Source organism: Azolla caroliniana, unplaced genomic scaffold, assembly GCF_043228905.1.
Source record: "Azolla caroliniana isolate FFs.n. ecotype wild unplaced genomic scaffold, voAzoCaro1.0.p SCAF_2, whole genome shotgun sequence".
NCBI classification, from domain to species: Eukaryota; Viridiplantae; Streptophyta; class Polypodiopsida; order Salviniales; family Salviniaceae; genus Azolla; species Azolla caroliniana.
The window spans coordinates 11,570,911-11,593,855 of NW_028230437.1; the positions used below are offsets into that span (position 1 = coordinate 11,570,911).

Consider the following 22,945-nt stretch of genomic DNA (forward strand, 5'->3'; position numbering starts at 1 on the left):
CATGACGTTTATCCATCCAAATGCCTAGTTCCACCATAACTATTACATCCAAGGAATCATCAAAACTCCTATGCTTGCATGTTACATTCTTCTTATTTTTTCCAAAAAAAAACTCCTTCCATTAGTTATAAAATGTTACAAATGAGACTATTATGTACAAATCCCTAGAGGGACGCGATAGTTCCACCTTATATCTTATGTGGATGCCCATTGACTCAAGAAAGGGAGAGGACGACCATTGTTGGATGAAGGCTATTCGGTGTCTTTCAACTCCATCGGAGTCGCCCTTGAGGCCATCATATTGGCTCTTTAGAGTGGCTACAATTTCACTCCATATCTCTTGTAGTAACCTTGTTGGTTGGAGAAGACTCGTCTACACCGTTGTTTCCATAGAATCCAAAGAGTTATTGGGCTGACCAATTCCAACACAACTTGAGATTTGTCATTAAGAGGAGTTGAGTGGACATTGCCGCTGGTGGAGAAACAAACCTCTTGTGCTTTTATCACTAGAGTCATCCCCTCCTCCTGATGCTTGTATCTCCCAACCGGGGTTTGCCATGATAGCCAACATATATTTCCCCACTTGATTGAGCCTTGCACCTGGCATAATTGCAACAAGCGGCCAACCCCCCACCATATTCGATGGGACGTTGGGCAGTCCCACAGAGCGCGTCGTATTGATTCTACTGCATTTGGGCACTCTACACAATTAGGTGAACCAGCTAAGGTTCCCACGTTGTCATGCTCCCATCGGTAGTGACTTATGTATTAATTAATAGCCATTGGAACGTGGTAATTCGCCTCGCGTGTTGTTGTTTCCAGATTTTCTGCCAAAACTTGGTGATAATTGTGTGAGGAACTTGAAATGTGTGCCAAACCTTTGTAGCAGCCGGCTCTTGTCAAAACCAAGGATAAAAGATAGAGTGATGGAAGAAGGATATTAGAGAACACGAGAAGAAAGGAACGAAATACTAAGAGAAGAATGGATGTATAAGATAGAGAAAGAAAGAGAATGAATACAATATATGTAATGAGAGCTAAAGACTGGTGTTGATTCGAATTGATTTGAGAATACATGTATGCCCTTATTTATAGGTTCCTATAGAATAGCTTAGAGATTTCTAGAATGTTCTAGAGTGTTCTAGACCTAGAATGCTCTAGGACATTCTAGAATAATCTAGAGGTTTTACAATAATCAATGTAATACAAGAAGTAGCTTTTACTGTTTCATATAACAATAAGCTATCTTAATGGTTGAGGTTTTCAAGTATAGATTACAAGGTTCGAGGTTCAAGTCCGGGTGACGCCATAATGGTCATGTGTTCATGACACTATGATTCCCTCCTTCGAGAACGTCGAGTGGAAGTCGACGTTAACATTGTTGGGCTAAGCTTGTTTGGATAGTGACGATGGAAGTCATTGACCAGAGCTTCAACATTACAAACGTTATCAATGGGTTCCCAAGTGCGATCACTCGGAGGATAGCCAAGTCAATCAACTAGATAATAAAGCTTATTGCGCACAATCTTAGAATCGAGAATAGCAACTACCTCGTATTCGGGGCCGTCCACAAGTTGTACAGAAGGCGGTGGTGGCACGACACGATTAGGAATTAAAGAGGTGCGGCAAGGTTCCAAAAGAGAGCAATGAAAGATAGGGTGAAGCCGCATATGTGCAGGAAGGTTAAGACGAAATGTTGCATCATTAATCTGCGCCGTGATGACAAAAGGACCTAAGCGTTGATAGTCAAGAGTTGTTTTTATCTTGCATTTTTCCGTTATCGATCGAGGGGCATGTTTGTGTTATGTGTTCGATAGTGGCGATGTTCGAAGTTTCCATGATTGACAGAGTCTTCCAATGTGTTTGGGGGGGTAGTAGTCAGACTTTTTTCTTTCTTTTTTGGTTTACAGGGGTGGGGGCTCGACTACTCGAACTGTGGTTGGGGGGTTCTCACTTTTTGAACTAGGGGGGGGGGGGGGGGGGGAGGAGAGAGAGAGAGAGAGACCTAAATGAGCAACGTGAGGTGGTGGCGACGGGGAGGTTGTGACGACACTAACTGTGGGTTGTCTGTAGAAATGGGTAGAGAGGGGCTTCTGTGCCTCACGTTTGCAGACCTCCGCCCTGCACTGGCGCGTCGTTTCCGGTTCACCTCCTGCTCCGCTCCGTCTACTTACGCTTCCCCCGAAATATATCCTCTTTTACAATCTTGCATGTTACCTTAACAATGGAATAAAAGTGGTTTAAAAATAATAATTTCACCAATGCTCTTTTGACATATACCAAAATAGGAAATGGTGTTTTGGTCTCACAAATAAACCAATATTGACACACACAAAAAGAGAGAGAATTTAGTAAATGCTCCTCCAAAGGTACCTTTGGTATATACTGAAAGAATGTGCCTCTCTAATTCATGGCGTGAGCTAAAAGACCATAAGAAAGTATACAAATGTTTTTTTGTATCTACTAAAGCTATGAGAAGTTTTAGTCTCGTGTTAGGCATGTCATGTGACTTAATATAGATAGTAACGAGGATTATATTGTTTCTCCAAATAGTCATTCAACGTCAAGTACGGGGAAACAAAATCGTAAAATCTCTAAACCTACTAAGTTAGATATGTTACATTTTTTTTCTAAACCCATACGAATGTTCAACTATGAATGTTGGGTTACCTTCTTTTGGTCAAATTCTCATTTATAGTGTACCAAAAAGAAGGTTATCAAAATCATTTGATGTTCTATTTCCATGCTTATTGGTATCTCCAATAGTTCTCTGAAGGTAGCATTATATTGTTTGTTTTAACACATTTGTGAAGTGTAAAATGTAAAGCATGTGGATTTTATAGGGAAAGCATTGATTCAAGGACTTGAACACAAATTCCCCACATATGTATAAATATATCATACTTGTATTTTGTTCACTTAATCATCAAAGTTGCAAGAAATCAACGTCACATGTGCTAGTAGATTTACATTATTTGTAGATAGTACAAGGACATTGGAGTGGATATTGTCGATGGTGGGAAAAAGAATCTCTTGTGCTTTTATCACCAAAGTCCTCCCCTCCTGATGTTTGTACCAGTCAACTGGGGGCTTGTTATGATGACCAACATACATTTCCCCACTTGATTATGCCTTGCACCTGGCATAATTGCAATAGGCAGCCAACCCCCCCGCCATAATCGATGGGTCTCTGGCTAGTCCCACAAGGTATGTCGGATTGATTCTGATGCATTTAGGCACGCTACACAATTAGGAGTGCTAAGGGTTGCCCTTCTCCAACCAGTAGTGACTTATGTATTCATAGCCATTGGAATGTGGTAATTCACCTAGCATGTTATTGTTTCCAGAGTTTCTACCAAAAAGTAGTAATAGTTGTATGAGGAACATGATATGTGTCCATACCTTTGCAGCAATCGGCTCTAAGGCGGTTTGAGCAGCTAGAATATGGTGACCCAATCTAGTCGTGAATTGGAAGAAAGGGATGACTTTGCTTCCTTGACCCACATAAGGATCGCGCCACGCCCCTTACAAAGGGTCCCAACTGATATTACATAACCAATTTTGAATCTTTCTATCGGAGGTCATTCAACTCAAAAAAGATGTATTGCAAGGCCACATCATTTTCAATTTGCATTTCATATGAAATGAGTTTGGATGGGGGGTTTCTTCCTCATCATTACATTGTAACTATAGTATGACAAGGTGTAACAATCCTCCTCTTATAGCATTCTTTGAGGACCATGCAAAGATAGTCATACATTATTTAAGACTATGTAAAGGCAACTAAGCCCGTTGTAGTGGCTTGTAAAGAGAAAAAACAAAACATGTTGTGCTTATAGATTGATAGAGATAAATACATTATATTATCATCTTCGGATGTCAAATATGACATACGAGACAAAAAATACTACATTTAACATAATAAATGTAGAAGTGAGTAGAGACTCTCGATGTTTAAGAACTTTACCAATGGATGTTACGATCGACAATGCACATTGTGATTGGGAAAAAAAATCACGCAAGGATTGGGTTCGGCCGAATATGTGTGTAAAGCATCGTCAAATATGATCAAATGTAGAGCATTGTGTCAAAGTGTGATACTTAGACTCCCAAACTTGTTCCAGGCAAAGTGTGCATAGGTGACTACTCTCATCACTTGTGTCCAAACGCCCCATCTCACATCACAATGCGTGTGAGCTAAGTCATATGGAAGCAATTGTTCAGGTGGCATACAATAGGATGGGCTCTAACATGCATCGATGTGTATGGGTTTCCTAATACGATGAAGAATATGGTTCTGTAGCTTGATGCAACATATTTGGTATAATGTGTGAAGCGTGAGCCACCACATTTTTCCCACGTCATGATACATTGACATTGCAAAAAGACCTCATTTATAGAGGAATATTATGTTGTATCATGAAGCAAATGTGTTGCATCCCATCTTGCAAACCATTTTTCCATATCTTGCATTTATGCGTCCACCCCATTGAGAAGCTCTGGCGTCACCAAAGTGTTGAAAATTATTTCCCGAAGACCCAACACGTAAATTCTCCATCATTGTTTGTGTTCTGAAATGTATAATATGCTCTCTTCCCCGCCTTTAAGGAATGGACAACACATACATTCCATCTATGCTTCGAAGGAATTTCAAGACCAAAATAAGTTTTCCGCACATTCAAGTCGCTCATTATGGTGATGATGCATGGTTTATCTTTTTTTTGGCCCTTCACAAGCATAAACTTTGCTTTAGAGTTGTTGACCGTGACACTTAATTTAGTATGCAAGAAAACTTTTCCATTGCCCTAATAAGCTTTTACGCATCTTTTGAAGTATTTGCAAAAACACTATATCATCCACATACAACAAAAAGCATGATGGCTACATTTCCAATGATGACTTATTCAACGCCTTCTTCATTTATAAACTTGGCAACCATTTGTTCAAATTCATTAATGCATAGAACAAATAGAGTTGGTGAGAGTTGGTATCCTTGCTTAACACCAATAGAGGGAGGGGGAGGGGGAGAGATATTTCTAACATCCATGGGAGACTAATTATGATCCACTTGCCCATTGTGAGGATCAAACTTGGGGTCTCAATTTTTTGATTTTGATGTTCTTGTGTAAACCACCAAGTCAACGACCAAAGAGAGATATGACTTATGGGGCCAAAAGTGAAACAATTTGATGTAGTATGTATGAGAATTCTACTAATGGAATGTTGAATTGGGAGTGCCCACTGAAATTGCGAGAGGAATGTGGCTCCGATTGAATGTGCTCTCCTCTCCTTATATATTGTGATTTGTGGGTTTCTCCATTTCCATTTGGAGTAGAAGATAGGTATGAAGTTTGGCGCGACATACACAAGGCAGTGCGTGAAACATTGAGCTTCTTCCGAATCTTTCCAAAGCCATTGTCTCATCGGCATTGTAAAACGAACTACCTCAACTCTCACTTCAGGATGTGTATCAGTATGGATGCATCCCAACTTCCAAGGGAAGTGTGATTCATAAATCCCATCTTTCAAAGCATTTCTTCCCTACAATTGTAGAGAGAGATAGAGAGGAGAGTAGTTACTAGTACACACACATGTTGGGGCTTAGCTTTGCTGTCTCCCACCCTTCTCTTTTTATTTATCTCTCGCTCACTGACACACACACACACACACACACACACACACACATTTTGTTTAAAATACGTGCTCTTCTTTAAATCCAAAATACACGTCTCTCCCTCCTCATTGAGCTGGCATGCACACACACACACATATATACATGTATATATATATGTATGTACACATGAGGAATGAATGTATAGGGTATAGCTATAGCTAGCTTCATCCTTATTTCTGGCTGCAGCAGTACAAAAACTACACACACTCATCACTCACACACATACATACATTCTGATACAACAACAAGGTTCCCCCCCCCCCTCACTCCACACCTCTCTCTCTCTCTCTCAGTACATTATTAGCTCCACACAGAGAGAGAGAGAGAGAGAGCCTAGAAGAAAGAAGTGTCTCCACTCCACTCCACTCCACCATGGCGGCGGCCTCCATTCCTCATGTCACGCTCTTCGTCGTCGTCTTCTTCTTTCTCTGCTTCTTACCACATCCACATGATGATCAGCAGGTCTCCCTCTCCCTTTTTCCTACCCTCCTCAGAACAAGATATGCGTAAATCATGTGATGTGTCATCAAAATTCCTCTATAATCATACTGCCTTCCTTCTTCTAATCATAATGATAACGTGTACAACTCTTGTTACATTTTTTTCAGGTTCAACAAGTCAAAGCTGATATTTCCACCAGTACCCCAGGGGTTTCATCAGCAGCACCATCACCACCACTGTTTACGGTCCCCCCTAGTACTCCTGCTGCACCTCTAAGTATGTAACTCCTGCTGCATACACATTTATGTGTGTAGTAGACATATAATATATATATGCACACACACACACAAACTAAAAATATGTATGCATGTGATATAGATAAACTCTGGAATTCATTATGATCGAAATGCATGTGTGTGATGATAATGATAAAATAAATAAATTAAAAAATAAAAAATAAAAAAATAAAAAAAATAAAAAAATAAAAGTGTGGACACTGTATGTATGTATGTATGTGTGTAGATTGCACATCTGCGTGCTTGTTCCGGTGTAGCAAAGCGGGGAGGCCCAATGTGTGCATGAGGGCGTGCTCCACCTGTTGTTTCCGCTGCAACTGCGTGCCCCCCGGGACGTCCGGCAACCAGCTCATGTGCGGTGTCTGTTACGCCCAAACAACCCACAATGGAAGACCCAAGTGCCCCTAACTCCTTCTTTCATCATCATCATCAGTAAGTAGCAGCAAATGAATCTGATGTTGATCCACCCATCTCTATCTATCCCTCGCATGTTTTTTTGTATCAATTAATTGGTTGATCCTACTTAACACACTTTGAACACTATCCCATCATCGATCGTTCCCCTTCTTGTATGAACGGGTAGGGTGGGTGGGGTTTAATCAATGTTTCTGCAATGACTCTACTCTCTCTCCTCTCCGCTGCCCACCAATGTATCATCATCAATTGGGTTGTTTTCTTCATTCTCTACGCTCCTTGTCTTTCATGTATCAATTCAGTTGTTTGAACTTATCTTCTATCAAGGCAATTACATATTATAAGAAGCTACAGTCAGTGCAACAACACTAGATTATGTCGCGACCTTCAGGATTTATGTATTATGTAGGTGCGATATCATGGTCATTGGTTACATCGCCCCTGAGAACCTTCCACAATAACATGATTCCCCTTCCCCATAGATAATGAATTCATCGAACATGGTAAGTAGTTTCAGAATATGTGAGTGATGACCACGGAACATGAATGAATGCATAATATGGTTGGTTAAACTAACTTCTTGCAAACGAAAGAGTGAAAAAGATTTACCAGCACAAACGAGTAAAACAAAATTACGCAACCAGGGGAAGTATGTATGAGACTAACTTTACAAAAAGAAAAGGCAGCTCAACCATCATCACTAGGTAGTCCAAAAGCACTTGAATAAAGATAGATAGAGAATTTGTATTTGCAAAAAGACAAACATTTGTCAGACCAAAACATTCAATCCCCCACTCCCATTTCTATTGATGAAATCCCTCTTGTGAATGAATAAATATGAAAACTCAATTTTCTAATCTTCTTTCTAAAATTTACTCTTCATTAGTAGAATTTTTTTGTATACATGGGCTGAAAACATTACAATGGTTCTAGTGAAAATCACAAAGAAGGATAACGAAAGACAAAAAGAATGACATGAGACATTGTATATGTAGTGAACATAGATAGAAGAACGTAGTGGGCCATCATGATTATTAGTCCACACCAGTTGCTCTTATGCTGTCATCTGTTCAAATGTGACCATGTCCTCCAGCTCCATAATGATAACAGTTATCCTTTCCTTCTTTTCCTGTCACCTATTCTCCAACTTGCAACTCTTGTAATGCCACATGAGGTGTAATGAACCATGTTGAAGTAGAACACAGTGAGCCACCTTGATTAGCCCACAACTATCCCTCATGTCGAGTCATCCGTATGAATCGAATCTGACTATCTCCTTGATCTTCATCTGAAAAGAAATAATGACTATCTGTTCAAGGGAAGATATATCCAATAATTCGATCAAGTACAACACATCTCGACCCTCAAGAATATGCTACTAACCTCCACACCATTAACAAATATGAAAGCTCAATTAGAAATTATTGGATCAATTAGGGTATAATGACATTTCATTTAAAGTTTATGGTTGTTGATCATGGATTACAATAAAATAAACTTTTTTTTGGAAGAATAAGCTTTTTATTTCCCTCATTAATAATTCACCAAGGCATGGCTTTTACTGAAAGGGGGTGACGTATGTGAAGAGGAAGTTTTTGGCATGATACATTATCCCACAATTGATGAAAACATTCGACATGTATTAATGTAAGCCATTAATTTATGGCATTAGATGTACAATCTACTTTTCTTTAAATATTGAATTTGCAAGGATAATGGCCTTCTAGCCAACAGCTCTTCATTGTTTCTTTTTGGCTCCTACACATAAAACTCTAAAGCTTAAACATGGGACATGTTCTTCGCCTATGACGACTCGGTTTCTTGACAAGATTACCTATAAGATTTCCAATGGCTTGTACTTCAAATGGATAAAAGGCAAAACCCTAATGTTGTGCCACTGTCCACAGCCACAATTGTGGGTTACCATTTGTTTCAAAATTTGATATAATATAAGTGTGTGTGTTATGGACCTCAAGATTAAGAAGTGGCTTCAGATTACCTACTAATACTAAGCCTTCAATGGCTTGTACTTCATATGGACACAAGGAAAAATAGTAATTTTGTGCCACTACCACAATTGAGGATTACCATTTGTTTTTAACTTTATATATATATATACTTTTTTATGCACCTCAAGATTATGAAATGGCTTGAGATTACCTACTTCACATCCTATGGCCTTTACTTCGTATGGATGAAAGGCAAAATACTACTGTAATGCCACAGCTACAATTGAGGATTACCATTTTTTAAAAAAAATTACATACAGTATACAAAGGGATTTCTTTATCACTTTGTACATGCCACTGTCCAACAGTTTTCAAGATAAGAGGAATATTGACAATGTCCTAGGATACACCTTCCCTCTCAAAAAATAAACAGCTTGACTGTCCCTCACAGAACCCGCAACCAACCTGAAGGGTGGTTTTCTCCTTTTGTTGATTATGCCAGTATAGTTAGTTTCCTTTTGATACAATTTTTATAATTTAGACCTAGGCTGAATCCTGCATGGAAGCATTTTGCAAACAAATATCCATCGTTATCTTTAACCTTAAATATTAGTTCTTATCCTTTCATCATGAAGGGCCAAAACAAAGAACAAAAGAACCCTACTCACAAAAGTGCTAACTGTCTGTTTGTTTGGTAATGAAATGTACAGCACGTCCAAACATATAGAAAATAATATCAACTAGCTCGTATCAAGGCTAGGCATGATCAAATAACGCAACATTCTATTAACCAGATTTCCAATGTCTACACTAGGTAGTACAGCTTAACACTAGAGTGCCAATCCATAATGGATGGGAAGTGACCAGAATAAATATGTTAAAAACTCATGGATTTGTGCTTCTGTCGTGCAGCTCAAAATTTTCATCTTTCCCTGTTGGATGGAGTCTTTGAAGACATGAAAGTCCACATCCAACTCGTACTGTTAGCCTTCCCTGTACATATTGGTAGAAATGAATTGACAACCCCATATCAAGCTTATCTGTAACTTGAGCTCCTTCTACCTACTGCCTCTGCAGCACCCGATTTTCCTCCGTCAGCACCAGAATGCTTTTCTTCTTTACTAGAAACTGGTTTTAATTTGCGTTGCATATCATCGGCATATCTACGCCACCAGGCTTCTCTATCTCTTCTTGGCATTTTACTGTATCTTGGATCAGCTTTTACCAGCTTCTTCACTTCAGACCAAGAATTTAATATGGTTTTCCCATCTTCATTCTGCTTCTTTGCAGCATCTATAGTCATTACTTCAGCCAGCAAAATCCGATAATCCCGTTCACACCGCTGCCAGATCATGCATAGGATTTGAACGCATTATTCAATAGCTTAAATAGAAAACCATGGATGTGTCTAAGTAGAATACCTCATAGAGGGATTTCACATGATCGCGGAACAACTTTTCACGCTCGGATAGATCAAGTTCAGGATTTGTTGCTCGTCCCAATGAATCTTTCTCTAATTTGGGTTTAGATTCTGTCCACGATGCCTACCAAGAACCACACAGAATTAAGTCGAATCAAATGCAATTATGAAATAGTTAAGCCTGTTTAAATAACCCTTGAAAATCAATAAAGCAAGCTTTCACCTCAGGGTCTTTTATCTTTTCCATTAATAAAGCTTGATATGCAGTAACAGCTTCTCTTTTCCGCACTTTAGCTCGAACCTTCTCAAGTTCTTGTTCTTCTCTCTCCTTCCGCTTGCGCATTTCTCGTTCCCTCTCCCTCAGTTTGTCCTGTAGAATTAAGAGACCTGTAAGTTGATGGTATAGCTTATCAAACTCCCTTTGAGCCAATGTGGACAGATGACATAGAGGAGTGTAAACAATCATACACATAGAGTGTCATCCACTTGAAGCTAGAAAAATAAACCTCTTCTTCTCTTTTTGCCTTAGCCTTGCGTTCTGCCTCTTGTTCCACAGCTTGCAGCTCCGCCACATAAGAATTGAAAAGGGCTTCTCTATCTTCTCGTCTTACAGTCCTATAGCGAGGATCATTCCTCAACTTGTCTTTAATCTGCAAGCACAAAAGGTCACATTAGAATTCCCCTTTAACAAAAAACCATTAGCTAATGACAAGCAAATTAGCAATGACAGTCCTAATCCTATGAAGAGAAAATATAAGATAATTGCTACATATACATATTCTAACTCCTCACACAGGGTATACAAAAAGGCTCCATTGTCCATGTACTATGTCGCATAAACAAATTAAACAGCATATCAAAATATTTGTGCAGAAGTGCGCTCCAAAATATTATACCCTGGACCAGCGACTTGTACTTGTTACTTCTCCCATCTCTTTCAGCATATCATTGAAGCCTGAAGCTGCAGCATCACGAATGGCACGAATCCTCTCCTCTTCTGCTTTTTTTAATGGTAAAATCCTGGTAAAAGTTTATATGAATTTAAGCCAAGTGCAATCAAGATGAGTTTAAAAAGAAGCCAACCAGATGTCGAATTTGTGCCTCCACAAGAGTAAACAATGATAACTTTTAACCATAGTGTGGTCAACATTATCATGCAATGCAAAATTTACAATGCAGTATAGGTTATTAGATACAAAAAAAGGTAATGCAACACGCGGATCGTTCGCTTGGTCTTTAAATCCAAATATTAAGACATGAAAAAAAACTGTATTTCCAATCAGGGGAATAACTATAGACCACAAAGTTTGCTTCTGTCAAAAGATATAAAGCTACAATGGGGGATTCTTTAGTATCAGTTACTAGTAACACAATTTTAGAATGAGCGCACATAATAAACATACAGAAAATATAACCCTAATTTTCAATTTATGAGGCAGAATGAATCTACCTTTCGTTCAATAATATTTCTCTATCCTTCCGTTCTAATGTGTCAAATCTTGGATCAGCACTCCATGCCTTAGCCAGCTTTTCGTAATCAAAATCGTGACTGAAATCCTGAATTGCATATCAATGAAAGGTTGATCAATATTAGATTTCTAGAATTAAATTGGTTTGCATAAATCGGATAATACCCTCAGTTTTAGGGTGGCATATTAAATCGACTACTAGTACACTGGGCGTATTTAGGGGTGAGAATTGTACAATTTTCTGTATGATTGACATAGAATAACGTGGGAACAAGTAAACCCAAGCTAACTATGAAAATGAAAGAAATGTTGCAGGTCTCTCAGCTATATGTGACTAGCCTTGAATGTGTGCATGCACAAACTTGGCGATTGTTGTCAGTGATATGGTTTGGCGGGTGCCTGAAGGCAAGGCCTTGCCAAGGAATGCCAAACGACATTCACAATTTGATTGTTTCATTATTTTGTACCTGCACCCACATAACCACCACTTTGCCTCCGTGAACACAGCCTAATCTAGCTGTCACCAATAAATCTGTGTCTTTTAAAGAATTAATGGCAAGATCTTACGCACGCAAAAGTGTAGGAGAATTCAATGAAGTCTCCAAACTTGGGAATGATACAATTCCAATGGCTTGATAATTTCTGGACAAGACAAAGAGATCCATTTTATTCAATATGATGGTCATCTTGAGATGCTTGCCATGCAGTCTCACATATCTGGATGGAGAGCTTACTCAAACACAAGTGGAGTAAGGTTCTCCATTTGGAAGACATGCTACAAAGATTATTGCCTGACAAACATGGGAACTCCACCAATGCCCAATTACAGAAGTCTACATACAATTTCCCAGGAAGCCAAAAAAATATGAAAGAAATTACAATCAAAGTCGAACCTTAGATGCCTCCTCTAAAAGCTGTTTAAAACCTTCAATGGCAGCCCTCTGAGCAGCTCTCTTCTCTTTCCGTTCTTCTTCGGCACGTGTACGAACATAGTGGTAAAAAATAGATCGTCTTTCTGTGTGACTTGGAACAGCCTACAAAAATAGTCATGACCAATAAATTCAACGATCAATTCTAAGAAAGATGAGTGTTTGTTTGAGAGAAAGCACTATCTATTGCATGCACTTAAAACATTTCCCTCTATTTTCTGCACACCGAATAAACATATTGAAACATGTCCAGCTGGTTACACAAACAAATCATCAATCAACCATCACATTACAATGAGATACACTTGTGCAGCAGTTATGTTTATGTGAAGCTTAATGAATCTTATGAAGTTAGTGAGCACAAACAGTTTGCTTGGCTACTTTATCTCAGGTATCAACTTATTTTGTGACACATATAATTTTTATTACAGTCCCCAGTCCCCAATCTACGTCCATAATTTTGATCTACATATTTTTCTGCACACACCATGATAGACAGACATTCTTCGGGTCAGAATGCATGGGTCAACGAATGATTCAGGGCATTTCCCCTTTAGTTCATGCATTCATATACCCTGAAATCCTCTTTCATTATGCAAATCATTTGATAACATTTCCTTTGAGGCTACAATATGTAGGGCAATAAACTTTATATCAAATTACTCTTTCATGTTATGTGATTAGCTGAGAGGTGGAAGTGTTCATAAACCCATGTTTCAACACCCTTTTTAACTAGCATCATACAAAATGTATCATGTTCTTATCCCCAAAAAAATAGTGGGGCCTGCACAGGGATATCATATAATACCTTTGCATATTCATGCCACACCTGAGGTGAGCGCAGTTGTGTGGTTGGTTGCCTTCACTAAACATTTTCCATGCTCTTTTACTTTCTTGTCCTAGGAACAAGCAATTCACGTATGCTTCAATATTAGCCCAATGTGATCTCTTCTTCTTCCATACACCGTGTTGGAAGGTTGCTCTTGCTTGTTTGTGTGTACAAATCCCCCTGAATTACTTCGTGTTGCAAGCATCTCCTTGTATCACGACATTCTTCAGCATACCAACTATTTTGTAGGCCTCTATCAGGTTTGGGTGCATTGCCTATTTTGAGGGGAATGGCATTTGTGGCTACTTTGAGCAATGACTTTGACAATCCTTGTGTGAGTTCCTCTAGGGCTGCACAAAGGATTCATATCTCACATGCCATTGTATAATGCCATTGATATTACACCAGCCCACCTCCTTAGCATCCTTGTGCATCCATCCTCCACCTAAAAAGCGCTGCCAAGCCAATAGATCTACTAGAGATAACTACCTCTGTTATTTCAAGCACAAGAGATGAAGATCCCATCAGGTAATCGAATGTGCTAACAACTCCTTCTGGGTTCCAACATGTCAAAGCATCTGATCCGGGTCATTAGGAAACATTTATATCTCACCAATCCATGTGTACTTCCCAACCCAAGAGTGTTGCCATCACTTCACTCATATCTTGAGCTTGTCGCTTTAGACCAACTTCTTTTGCCATAACTTCTTCATATATAGCTTGCTTGTGTCAAATGTAGTTGTTTGTTCATCCTTAGTTTGTGCACTTAAGTCTAAAGTTCTCTAATAGTACTATATACACAATAGTAGTAAATCTTATGTTATTATATAATTGTAGATACGGTGATTCTTCAAGAGGTTCAAACCTCAAATAGGAAAGTGGAAAGTAGCAAATTGCAATTTAAAGTTCTCTAAGATCCCATCTTTTGATTCATATCAACATATATTGTGCATCTGCATCCTTATGCACAACCTGCAATCTATCATGGAGCTCCTTTTTGTACAACACAATCACTTCTCCGGAGCCTCTAGTGCTTCTTAGTATTCGTGGTTAAGGATGACATGCGGACTCCCATCTATATCCTTTTACATTGGGGAGTTTACTAGCAATGCATTGATGGGTCTCTATATACATAGCAATATTTGTGTTCTTGAAGATATCTTCACAATATTTGTGTTCTTGAAGATATCTTGTAGATCAACTTTAATTGTAATTAGTTCAACCTTATTTGAGGATTTTCATCCTTTAGATATTGCACCATCTCATCCTTGAGTTCCAAGTTTTGCATTTCCTATTTCAAAGCTCTTTCTACATCATGTCTCAAATGATTGACCTTTCCCCACTTCAAAATCCTATGGAAGGTGCATTTTGTGTGCCTTTTGCACCTTTTGAGCACTACCTAAGGTGTTCCCATCCCGTCCTTATCTTCTACCTAGAGTGTTCCATAACTTGGACAGCAAGTATAAGGATTAGGTTAACAGCACAAAGGTCAACGGGCAAGAATACAAAGGTTAAGCCAACTTTGTAAAAATGCAGCGATCAACTCAAAGATTAGACAGATATTGTAGAAAACAGAAAGGTCAAGAACACAAAGATTAGACACACATTGCAGAAAACACAATGGATAGGAACACAAAGGTTATGCAAACATTGGAGAAAACACAGAGGGCAAGAAAACAAAGATTAGGCAAACATTGCAGAAAATGCAGAGGACAAAAAGTAAAATGGGACATAGTATAATTCCTTAACAAACATAGAATATTAGCAAGCAGCACTTACAACATTCCATTATTACATTAATTAAGAGAAAGATAGAAAACAATGCAGTCATCTAAATGAAGAAATAAATAGACCCAACAACAAATAAGTTAAAACCAAACCTTGAACCGAGGATCAAAAAGGATTTTTGGAAGCTCTTTCTCCCATTTTGAGAAGGGGACAATTCCTTTCTCTTTCAGCATTTCCTATCAAAAAACAAAAATTAGAAGCAAACTCTGTAAATTTTAGTACAGGTTACTGCAAATACAGATAAACTTTACCTTGAATTGAGACACACGCTCATCCTTTGTAGGGCCTTGCTCTTCTTCATCACTATCAGATGAAGACTCTGAAGAATTGTCTGTATTATTATCTTTCAACTTCTCTTTAGTACCTTCAATATCAACCAATCTGTTGGAATTTCCATCTATGTTGTCACTTCCACCAGAATCTTGCAATTTCTTTTTTATCAAGTCTAACGCAGAAGAAGTTGCAATTTGACCAACTTTCTGTCCTTCACGTACCATAGATGCCCCTTCAGGTGCATTCAGACTGAAAGAGACAGCCCCTTTATCAGAATTACCCTTAGAAACACTTAATTTCTCCTCGGATTGTCTCTTGCGATATTCTACAACTTCAGCAGGCACTTGCCAGCTCGTAGCCTAAAATCAAAGAGTAGAAATTTGAGCTTGGCAATAATCCAATCTAGACAGTAAGATTTCTTGATGAATACCACAATTGAATGGGAATGAATGATAAACACCTGAGTTACTGTATGGTAGTAATATTTCTTGGCATCATTCGTAGTCACCAAAGCCCAACCTGTTCCACCAATCATTTCCCTATAATAATAAGTGTTCAAAGCTGATTAGAGCCGAAACCTGACTCCAGACAGACATTTATACCACAAAAATACCAAGGACTTACAAATTTTGCATACAATTGAGAAAATTGTGAGTGAATGAGAAAGAAAAGAAAGATAAGTTACTATCTTTTAAGATGAAGCCTATAATACCAAACAAGAGATTACATCTCTAAACAGAGAGGGCAAGATGAAAGATTATGAAATAATGGAAGGTGAATACCTGAAATAAATGTGTTATACACTACAAGCAACTATTTCATACATCGCAGACTAGAAAAGGAGAATGTTTTGGTCATTTGTAAGTGATAGCAAGAGGATATTGAAGAATGTTTTGGTCTTTCATCTTGCCCTCTCTAAACAGAGAGGGCAAGATGAAAGATTATGAAATAATGGAAGGTGAATACCTGAAATAAATGTGTTATACACTACAAGCAACTATTTCATACATCGCAGACTAGAAAAGGAGAATGTTTCGGTCATTTGTAAGTGATAACAAGAGGATATTAAAGATAGTATAGCTCCCCAAATTTCTTATATGATAAGTCATTTCCAGAGATAGGACACCATCGAACATCTGCACATACCACAGCCAAATGTGGGAAGGTTTGATCAAACATACCCATCCAAAGCAGGCATATATTAGCAATCATTTGCTAAAACATATACACAGTTCATGAGATATGGGAGAATCCGAAAGATACTTTCAGGATCATGGACGATTGTAGTGAGGCTTCCAATTTGGTAGCAATAAGGGTGACTCTTGAAATAAGGGATACCTAAACAACGAGACATTCATATATCACATGGTGAAGACGGCACAAAATGAGAATAGTAAAGTTCTGCATTAGTGGGAAATATCACGTTAGATGTATTCCTAATGATAGATCAAGTTCATTCTCCATCACATCCTCCTCTACTCAACCTTCTTCAATTCCTTCAAATACAAGAAGTACGAAGTGCTTCATATATAGACCTAGATATCATTGCCATCCTCTTCTATTCTCATTTACTTTTCTTTAGATCAATAACGTGTGTAAGTGGTTCATATATATAACAATCTTGAGTATCTTAAAGAAACTCAAAGTGCTGTTTGGAATTTATTGACCAATGCATGCACAAATGCACCAATCTAAAGGTCTTAAAATCTCTTAAAAATGACAGTTCAACAATAAAAATTTAGGACCAATTACAAAATTTCAATATCTTTCTTGCACAAGATCACCAGGGGGGCAGGGGTCAAAGAGCAGGGCACACACCAATTTAATGTTTGATGTCATAGCAAAGCACTAGTTTCTACCACCCAATATCCAAAAAAACATATTTTTCTTGTTGGTTAGATGGCAGCTATCAAGAGTTATTTCTGCTTGAATCTTTGGCTGATGAGTTACTTGGTGGCTATCAAGGGTTCTTTTTGCTGCAACAAGGGTCAGCACGATGATGAGAGATCCCTATGAGGTGGTGGTTGTAACTTTGGAAAGTTACAGTAATAACCTCTGTAAAAGTTTCAAGAATTGCTGAGCAGTTCTTAAGCACACCAACCAGATATTTATGCATACATTCTGGTATCATTGTATGTTACCAAGTAACGTAGATATGAAGTAACTAAGGCCTTCTTGGTCCTTTATCTACAATATGGAATGACTGGAATATTCCTGTTCTCATTTAAAATAATGAATTTCAACCGATTCTTTTTAAAATGTTCTTTAAGACTTAAGTCATGCTTCAAAGCCATAGTATATGAACTCTACAATGCAAGGAAGTGCAATAAAAACCCTAGGAATATACACACACGCTTATACTAGTATGTGCATAGTATATATGTGTCAATGTTTGTGTATGCACATACAGACAATGCACACACTATATGTAGGTACATACAGACACACATCTTTGTATACATATTATGCAAATGTTGATCTGCTTGTTTAAACCTCTATGGATGTCCTTGCATGATACCTTGGCTTTAAAAAAAAATCACAAGTTCCATACATAGATACGCACAAGGCAGCAGAACATCATTAACTGTGATATAAGAGAGTTCATAAAACCATTCGGAATTATGAGCAAGCAATTACTCTATCCTGACTTTGAATAGAAATTTGTTTAACTAATAAAAAGCAGCAACAGAAGTTACGGACATTTATCTTCATCTGCTCTTTGAAGTTTATATAAATGTCATTAGCCATACCAGGAGATGGGGGTTGGCTGAGCAGTCACCCGGTCCACCTGCAGACAATAAACTTATATTGAATGATTTGAGTAATAAGCATACAATAAACCTCACAAAGACATTGTGTGATAACTTCACAATATGACCTCACCTCTCCATGAAATCCAAGGGGTTTCTCATAGGTAGATTCACCAGAGATAGAGTTGTAATAATAAACAACCCCATCTGGGGTCTTATGAGCCGTCCACACATCAACAATATCCTCCTTCAGAAGTTCGGTCTTAGAGGTAGAATCAGGCATGTTTTTTTCTGACGCAATGGTAGATGACAATGCCAAATGACCATTTACATCTTGGTCTGCTACCAAAGATACAGATGATATCTTACCTACTTCGGAGCTTACTGATTTCGAAGGGAACCCCTGCTCCCCAGGAGGGGCCAACGGTACTGTGTTGTCAGATGTTTTATTCATAATGCTAGCTTGTAAAGGAACTATAGGACGAATTGATGGAAGATACGGATTTGCGATTGGGAAAGTCGGAATGGGCCGAGGATTCATCTGGATAGGTGGAAACATCCATGGTGCCACTGGAGCAGGAACTGGAGGAACATTTATGTAAGGTGTATACTGGGAAGGGTGAAACGTGGAATTGATTGTTGGTGCATTTTCTGAGGCAGAAGTTGGTGATGGAATTGGTATTGATCTAGGACCTTGTATAATGGCCTCACCTGGTGGCCTTTGCCCATATTGCAAAGGAGAAGCAACAGAGGAGACTGAAGCACCTACAATTGTTGATACATGTGAGCTTGTTGATCCTTGAATTGCCATAGCTGAAATTCCAGGAGGGACAGGAGGCACAGATGGTGACTCTGAGCTTCTAGAGGGTGTAGAATGCCCAGGCAGATCCTGTGCAAATGGTTCCAAATTCACTGAATTTCCTGTATTGCCTGGAGTTAAAGCTGGTTTAGAATTTCCCACTGCTGTTGCCAATGGGGAATTCTCTGATGATGTCAGTGGACCAGTAGATGTGTTTCCACTTGGTGAATTCTGAGAGACTGGAGCTCCAGACGGTACTGGGCGGATGGATATCCATGGGCCTGATGGAACTGGTAGACCAGGTGGTCCAGGGGAAGGAGGTAAACCTGAAGATGGTTGCCACCTCAAACCAACATATGAGGGTATCTGAGACATGTATCCTCCTGGAGGTGTTGTATTTGTGGGTCCTGTCTGTAATATATTAGCTGGAGCTGACTGCAAAAAACATACAACTCCAAATATTTTGTTAGTACTTAGATATGGTCAAGCTGATTCGGATATATGACAAGTGCTTGACTCATTTGGTTCACTATGAAATTCTAATATTTTAAGTACCAGTCTCCAAAAGTATGGCAATAAAAATATGCAAAAACTGTGAAATTCCCAACTTTCTTTATTTCTTCACATGTCCCTGATCAACCCCCAAAAGAGCCTTTTTTGAACAATAAAATGTGCTATTTTGACACCTTTTTCTCTCTTTTTGGGGTTCAACCAGGGGTATTTGGGAAAATAGCAAACGTACGGGCATAGGGGGGAACTAAAGAGAAATTCCAATATTTCAATATTTGCCCTTTAATTATTCACATCAATAATAGAGACCATTTCCAAAGTTTAACAGCCACATTAATATTTTACCACCAGAGTGCAACACATCTTACCAGTATACAAAACAATCTGACTCTGATTATATAAACAGTATTCTTTTACCTCCTTCAGACCTTACCGTTGAAGACTCTCCAGACACACCAGGTTGCATTGATTGAGGCTGCCTAGCAGAAGCTGCCATTTCCTCCGACAAAGCCACACTCATAGCAATCAGAACATAGACAAGCTATACAACCTGAAAGACAGCATGAAACATGTTTTTCCAAGGTTCCATATCTTTTTTCTTTTACATCCTCTCTGTTCTCTCTCACAATTAGCATCCATAAATATCCAGGAAAGAGATCAAATATTAAAGTCAAACCATTGGTGAGAAAACTCAAACAGAGGTGAACGTTCACAAAAATGTATAGAGCCACCAGATTTGTCACACAAAGGGAAAACAAGCATAGGTAAACTCCAATCTCCCAAAAATACACAATCACTTCCACAACATTGGCAATGAAAATAGTAGTAAAATCAATGAAATTTCACCACAGAAAATTTAGTTTCAAGCTAAAAGAATTTTGTCTTACAATGCATCCCTGATTCTACAGCATCACTACTCAAAGAGCAAATATATTCTCTTGGTGAATCTTTCATATTGTTTTGGGAGGGCAAAAGTGTAATAAACATGTGAATTATCTATAGAAACATGTCCTGATTCAAAACTAATTGAACAGCACAATTTGATCTTAATAAAAACAAACTTGTAATCGTCAGTCTTAAGAGTCAAGATTGAAGCTGAACTAAATCATTTATAGCTTGATGATTGCAGCTCACACAATACATCAAAAAGACAAGGTTGGCCAATGCATAGATAAAATACATTTTAAGAGGGCTATTTATACAGAGAAAAACAAACAAAAAATGCAGCAAGCAGCGATCACATTCGCAATGTGGCATAGTGATCATCACCTAGCAAAACTATTATGCGCAACTTTGCGGATATTAACCAATGTAACCTTATTTATCTAAATCTATACTCAGAAGTGGAGGACACAACATATATAAGCAAATACATGTCCATATAACTGTACCCGAAAAACCAAGAGTTTGAACTTATGCAACAAACATACATATGGGCTTATGTATATACAAATATACATGCATAGTGAAATACTCTTGTACATAATCCTTTACGTGTATATATGTATATGCTTGCATAGGTATGTGATGCATCTGTACATGCAAATACAATGGTATGCCTGCAATATATACACAATGTGCATACCCTTCTTTACAAATTACAGGTGTACATATTATGTGTATATGGAATTTTTTGCAATACGTATGTACATTTTACACAAGCATACATACATGGATGCATATATAATCACACATACACATGTAATATATACATGTGTATGTATGTGTATACACTGTCTGTATATTTGCATTCATATACATACATGAATGTATGTATATTGTGTATACTTCTTTACACATAATATGTATATGCATGTGACATATAAATGCTATGTGCCAGCATCTGAGGAATGTTTCTGCTAATCTCCCTAGTTTCCTTTCCGTGCACAAGATACCCTTCTTTACAAATTACAGGTGTACATATTATGTGTATATGGAAATTTTTGCAATATGTATGTACATTTTACACTAGCATACATACATGATACATAGATGCATATATAATCACACATACACATGTAAATATATACATGTGTATGTATGTGTATACACTGTCTGTATATTTGCATCCACATACATATATGAATGTATGTATATTGTGTATACTTCTTTACACATAATATGTGTCTAATGTTTGCTACCTTTACACATAATTCTACCCCAAAACTTGAGAAACTTGAGTGGTGTTCGAACGAATGAGAAAATTTACCCCCAAACCCTAGATAAGGTTCAAATGCAAGCAAACAAGCAGGGGGGGCTGTTGCAAGGTCGTGTAATGACAGGCATTACACCACCAGGTAAAAAGCTAAGCCAAGCTATTTGAATTCTTCTGTCTTTTGCAAATTTGCAGTCTTTAACATTCCTTAGAAGAAAAAACCCCAGGAAAACTATTTTCCTACTAAATTAAGATCCATAGTTTCTGACCTTAAGAACTCCTCAACATAATTAACTGTAGAAATCTAAGATACCAAGACTCTGACAATTAATAAAAAATGGTGTACATCAGAGCTACCCTAAAACACTAGCATTTTGGTACTTACAATTAATAAGTATCTCTAGGCTAACCTAAAATGCTAGCATTCTGGTACTTACAAACCTAGATAACTCTGTATCTATATGCTAGTCATAGGTACTGGGATTATGTCCTAAAAAGAACTTGTACAAAACTAACTCTGTGTAAGTCTCATATACACGTCTTATGACTTTTAAAAAACCTAGATAGATCTAGCTCTGTCTTAACATAATATACTAATATGAAATTCGTCACTTAAATGCATCAAAAAAAAGAAACTAAATGATCTTCCTACAGAAATAATAGTAGATTATTATTTCCCGTCCTCTTCTTCTCCTCCTCCTCCTCCTTCTTCTTCTTCAACGGAAAGCATTCAATTTCTCAAAGGAAGGTACGGGAAGTACTTACTCACGCTTCTTCAACATGAAATTCCTTCGGAAAGACCATGGTGGAAGTAAGTAGGAACAGTAGCTTACCTGACTACGGGGAGCGGGAGGTATTCTCTGTGTCTTCTTCTTCTTCTGCGAAGAAAGGCCACACATGTACAGAAAGAAAGAGAAAAACTCAACTGTGAAGACACAGAGAGAGAGAGAGAGAGAGAGAGAGAGAGAAGGAATTATTTGTACACGCACCACATGTCCTCCCTCCTACATACATACATACATACATACATACATACATATTCACAGAGAGAGAGAGAGAGTGTGTGTGTGTGTGTGTGTGTGTTATACTTATTACCCACCGAGCGACCACACACACGTTGTATAAAAATTATAAGCAAGCAGCCCTCTCCATTTCTCATTACATCATCAAGAAAAAAGGGACCGACCACCGGATTGTCACATCTAATTTGCTCGAGCCTTGGTTGGCCATTACTTAACATTTGGAGAAT

At 38.2% G+C, this 22,945-nt stretch overlaps 2 protein-coding genes across 5 annotated transcripts; one reads left to right on the plus strand and one right to left on the minus strand.

Annotated features, from left to right (window-relative positions):
- The first annotated feature begins 5,839 nt into the window (after positions 1 to 5,839).
- Positions 5,840 to 6,993, plus strand: LOC147867358 (uncharacterized). Its single transcript, XM_087339599.1, has 3 exons — positions 5,840 to 6,136; positions 6,283 to 6,391; positions 6,638 to 6,993. Exons 1-3 carry the CDS (start codon positions 6,047 to 6,049, stop codon positions 6,817 to 6,819), a joined length of 381 nt encoding a protein of 126 aa, XP_087195725.1. The 5' UTR covers positions 5,840 to 6,046; the 3' UTR covers positions 6,820 to 6,993.
- Positions 6,994 to 9,537: 2,544 nt separating this feature from the next.
- PRP40C (pre-mRNA-processing protein 40C) lies at positions 9,538 to 22,659 on the minus strand. Of its 4 annotated transcripts, XM_087315146.1 has the most exons (14): positions 22,530 to 22,659; positions 19,975 to 20,091; positions 18,366 to 19,466; positions 18,233 to 18,270; positions 15,943 to 16,021; positions 15,461 to 15,841; positions 15,302 to 15,385; positions 12,557 to 12,697; positions 11,645 to 11,751; positions 11,091 to 11,214; positions 10,701 to 10,844; positions 10,418 to 10,564; positions 10,196 to 10,318; positions 9,538 to 10,116 (listed from the first exon to the last, which is right to left on the minus strand). In XM_087315146.1, the coding sequence occupies exons 2-14, from the start codon at positions 20,059 to 20,061 to the stop codon at positions 9,811 to 9,813; spliced, it is 2,862 nt and encodes a 953-aa protein (XP_087171272.1). In that variant the 5' UTR covers positions 20,062 to 20,091; positions 22,530 to 22,659; the 3' UTR covers positions 9,538 to 9,810. The 4 variants fall into 4 exon arrangements, 3 of the variants coding, with proteins under 3 accessions (XP_087171272.1, XP_087171273.1, XP_087171274.1); XM_087315147.1 differs by lacking the exon at positions 22,530 to 22,659 and having other exon boundaries at positions 19,959 to 20,091; XR_015529343.1 differs by lacking the exon at positions 9,538 to 10,116 and having other exon boundaries at positions 10,418 to 10,581; positions 10,663 to 10,844.
- Between the last annotated feature and the right edge of the window lie 286 nt (positions 22,660 to 22,945).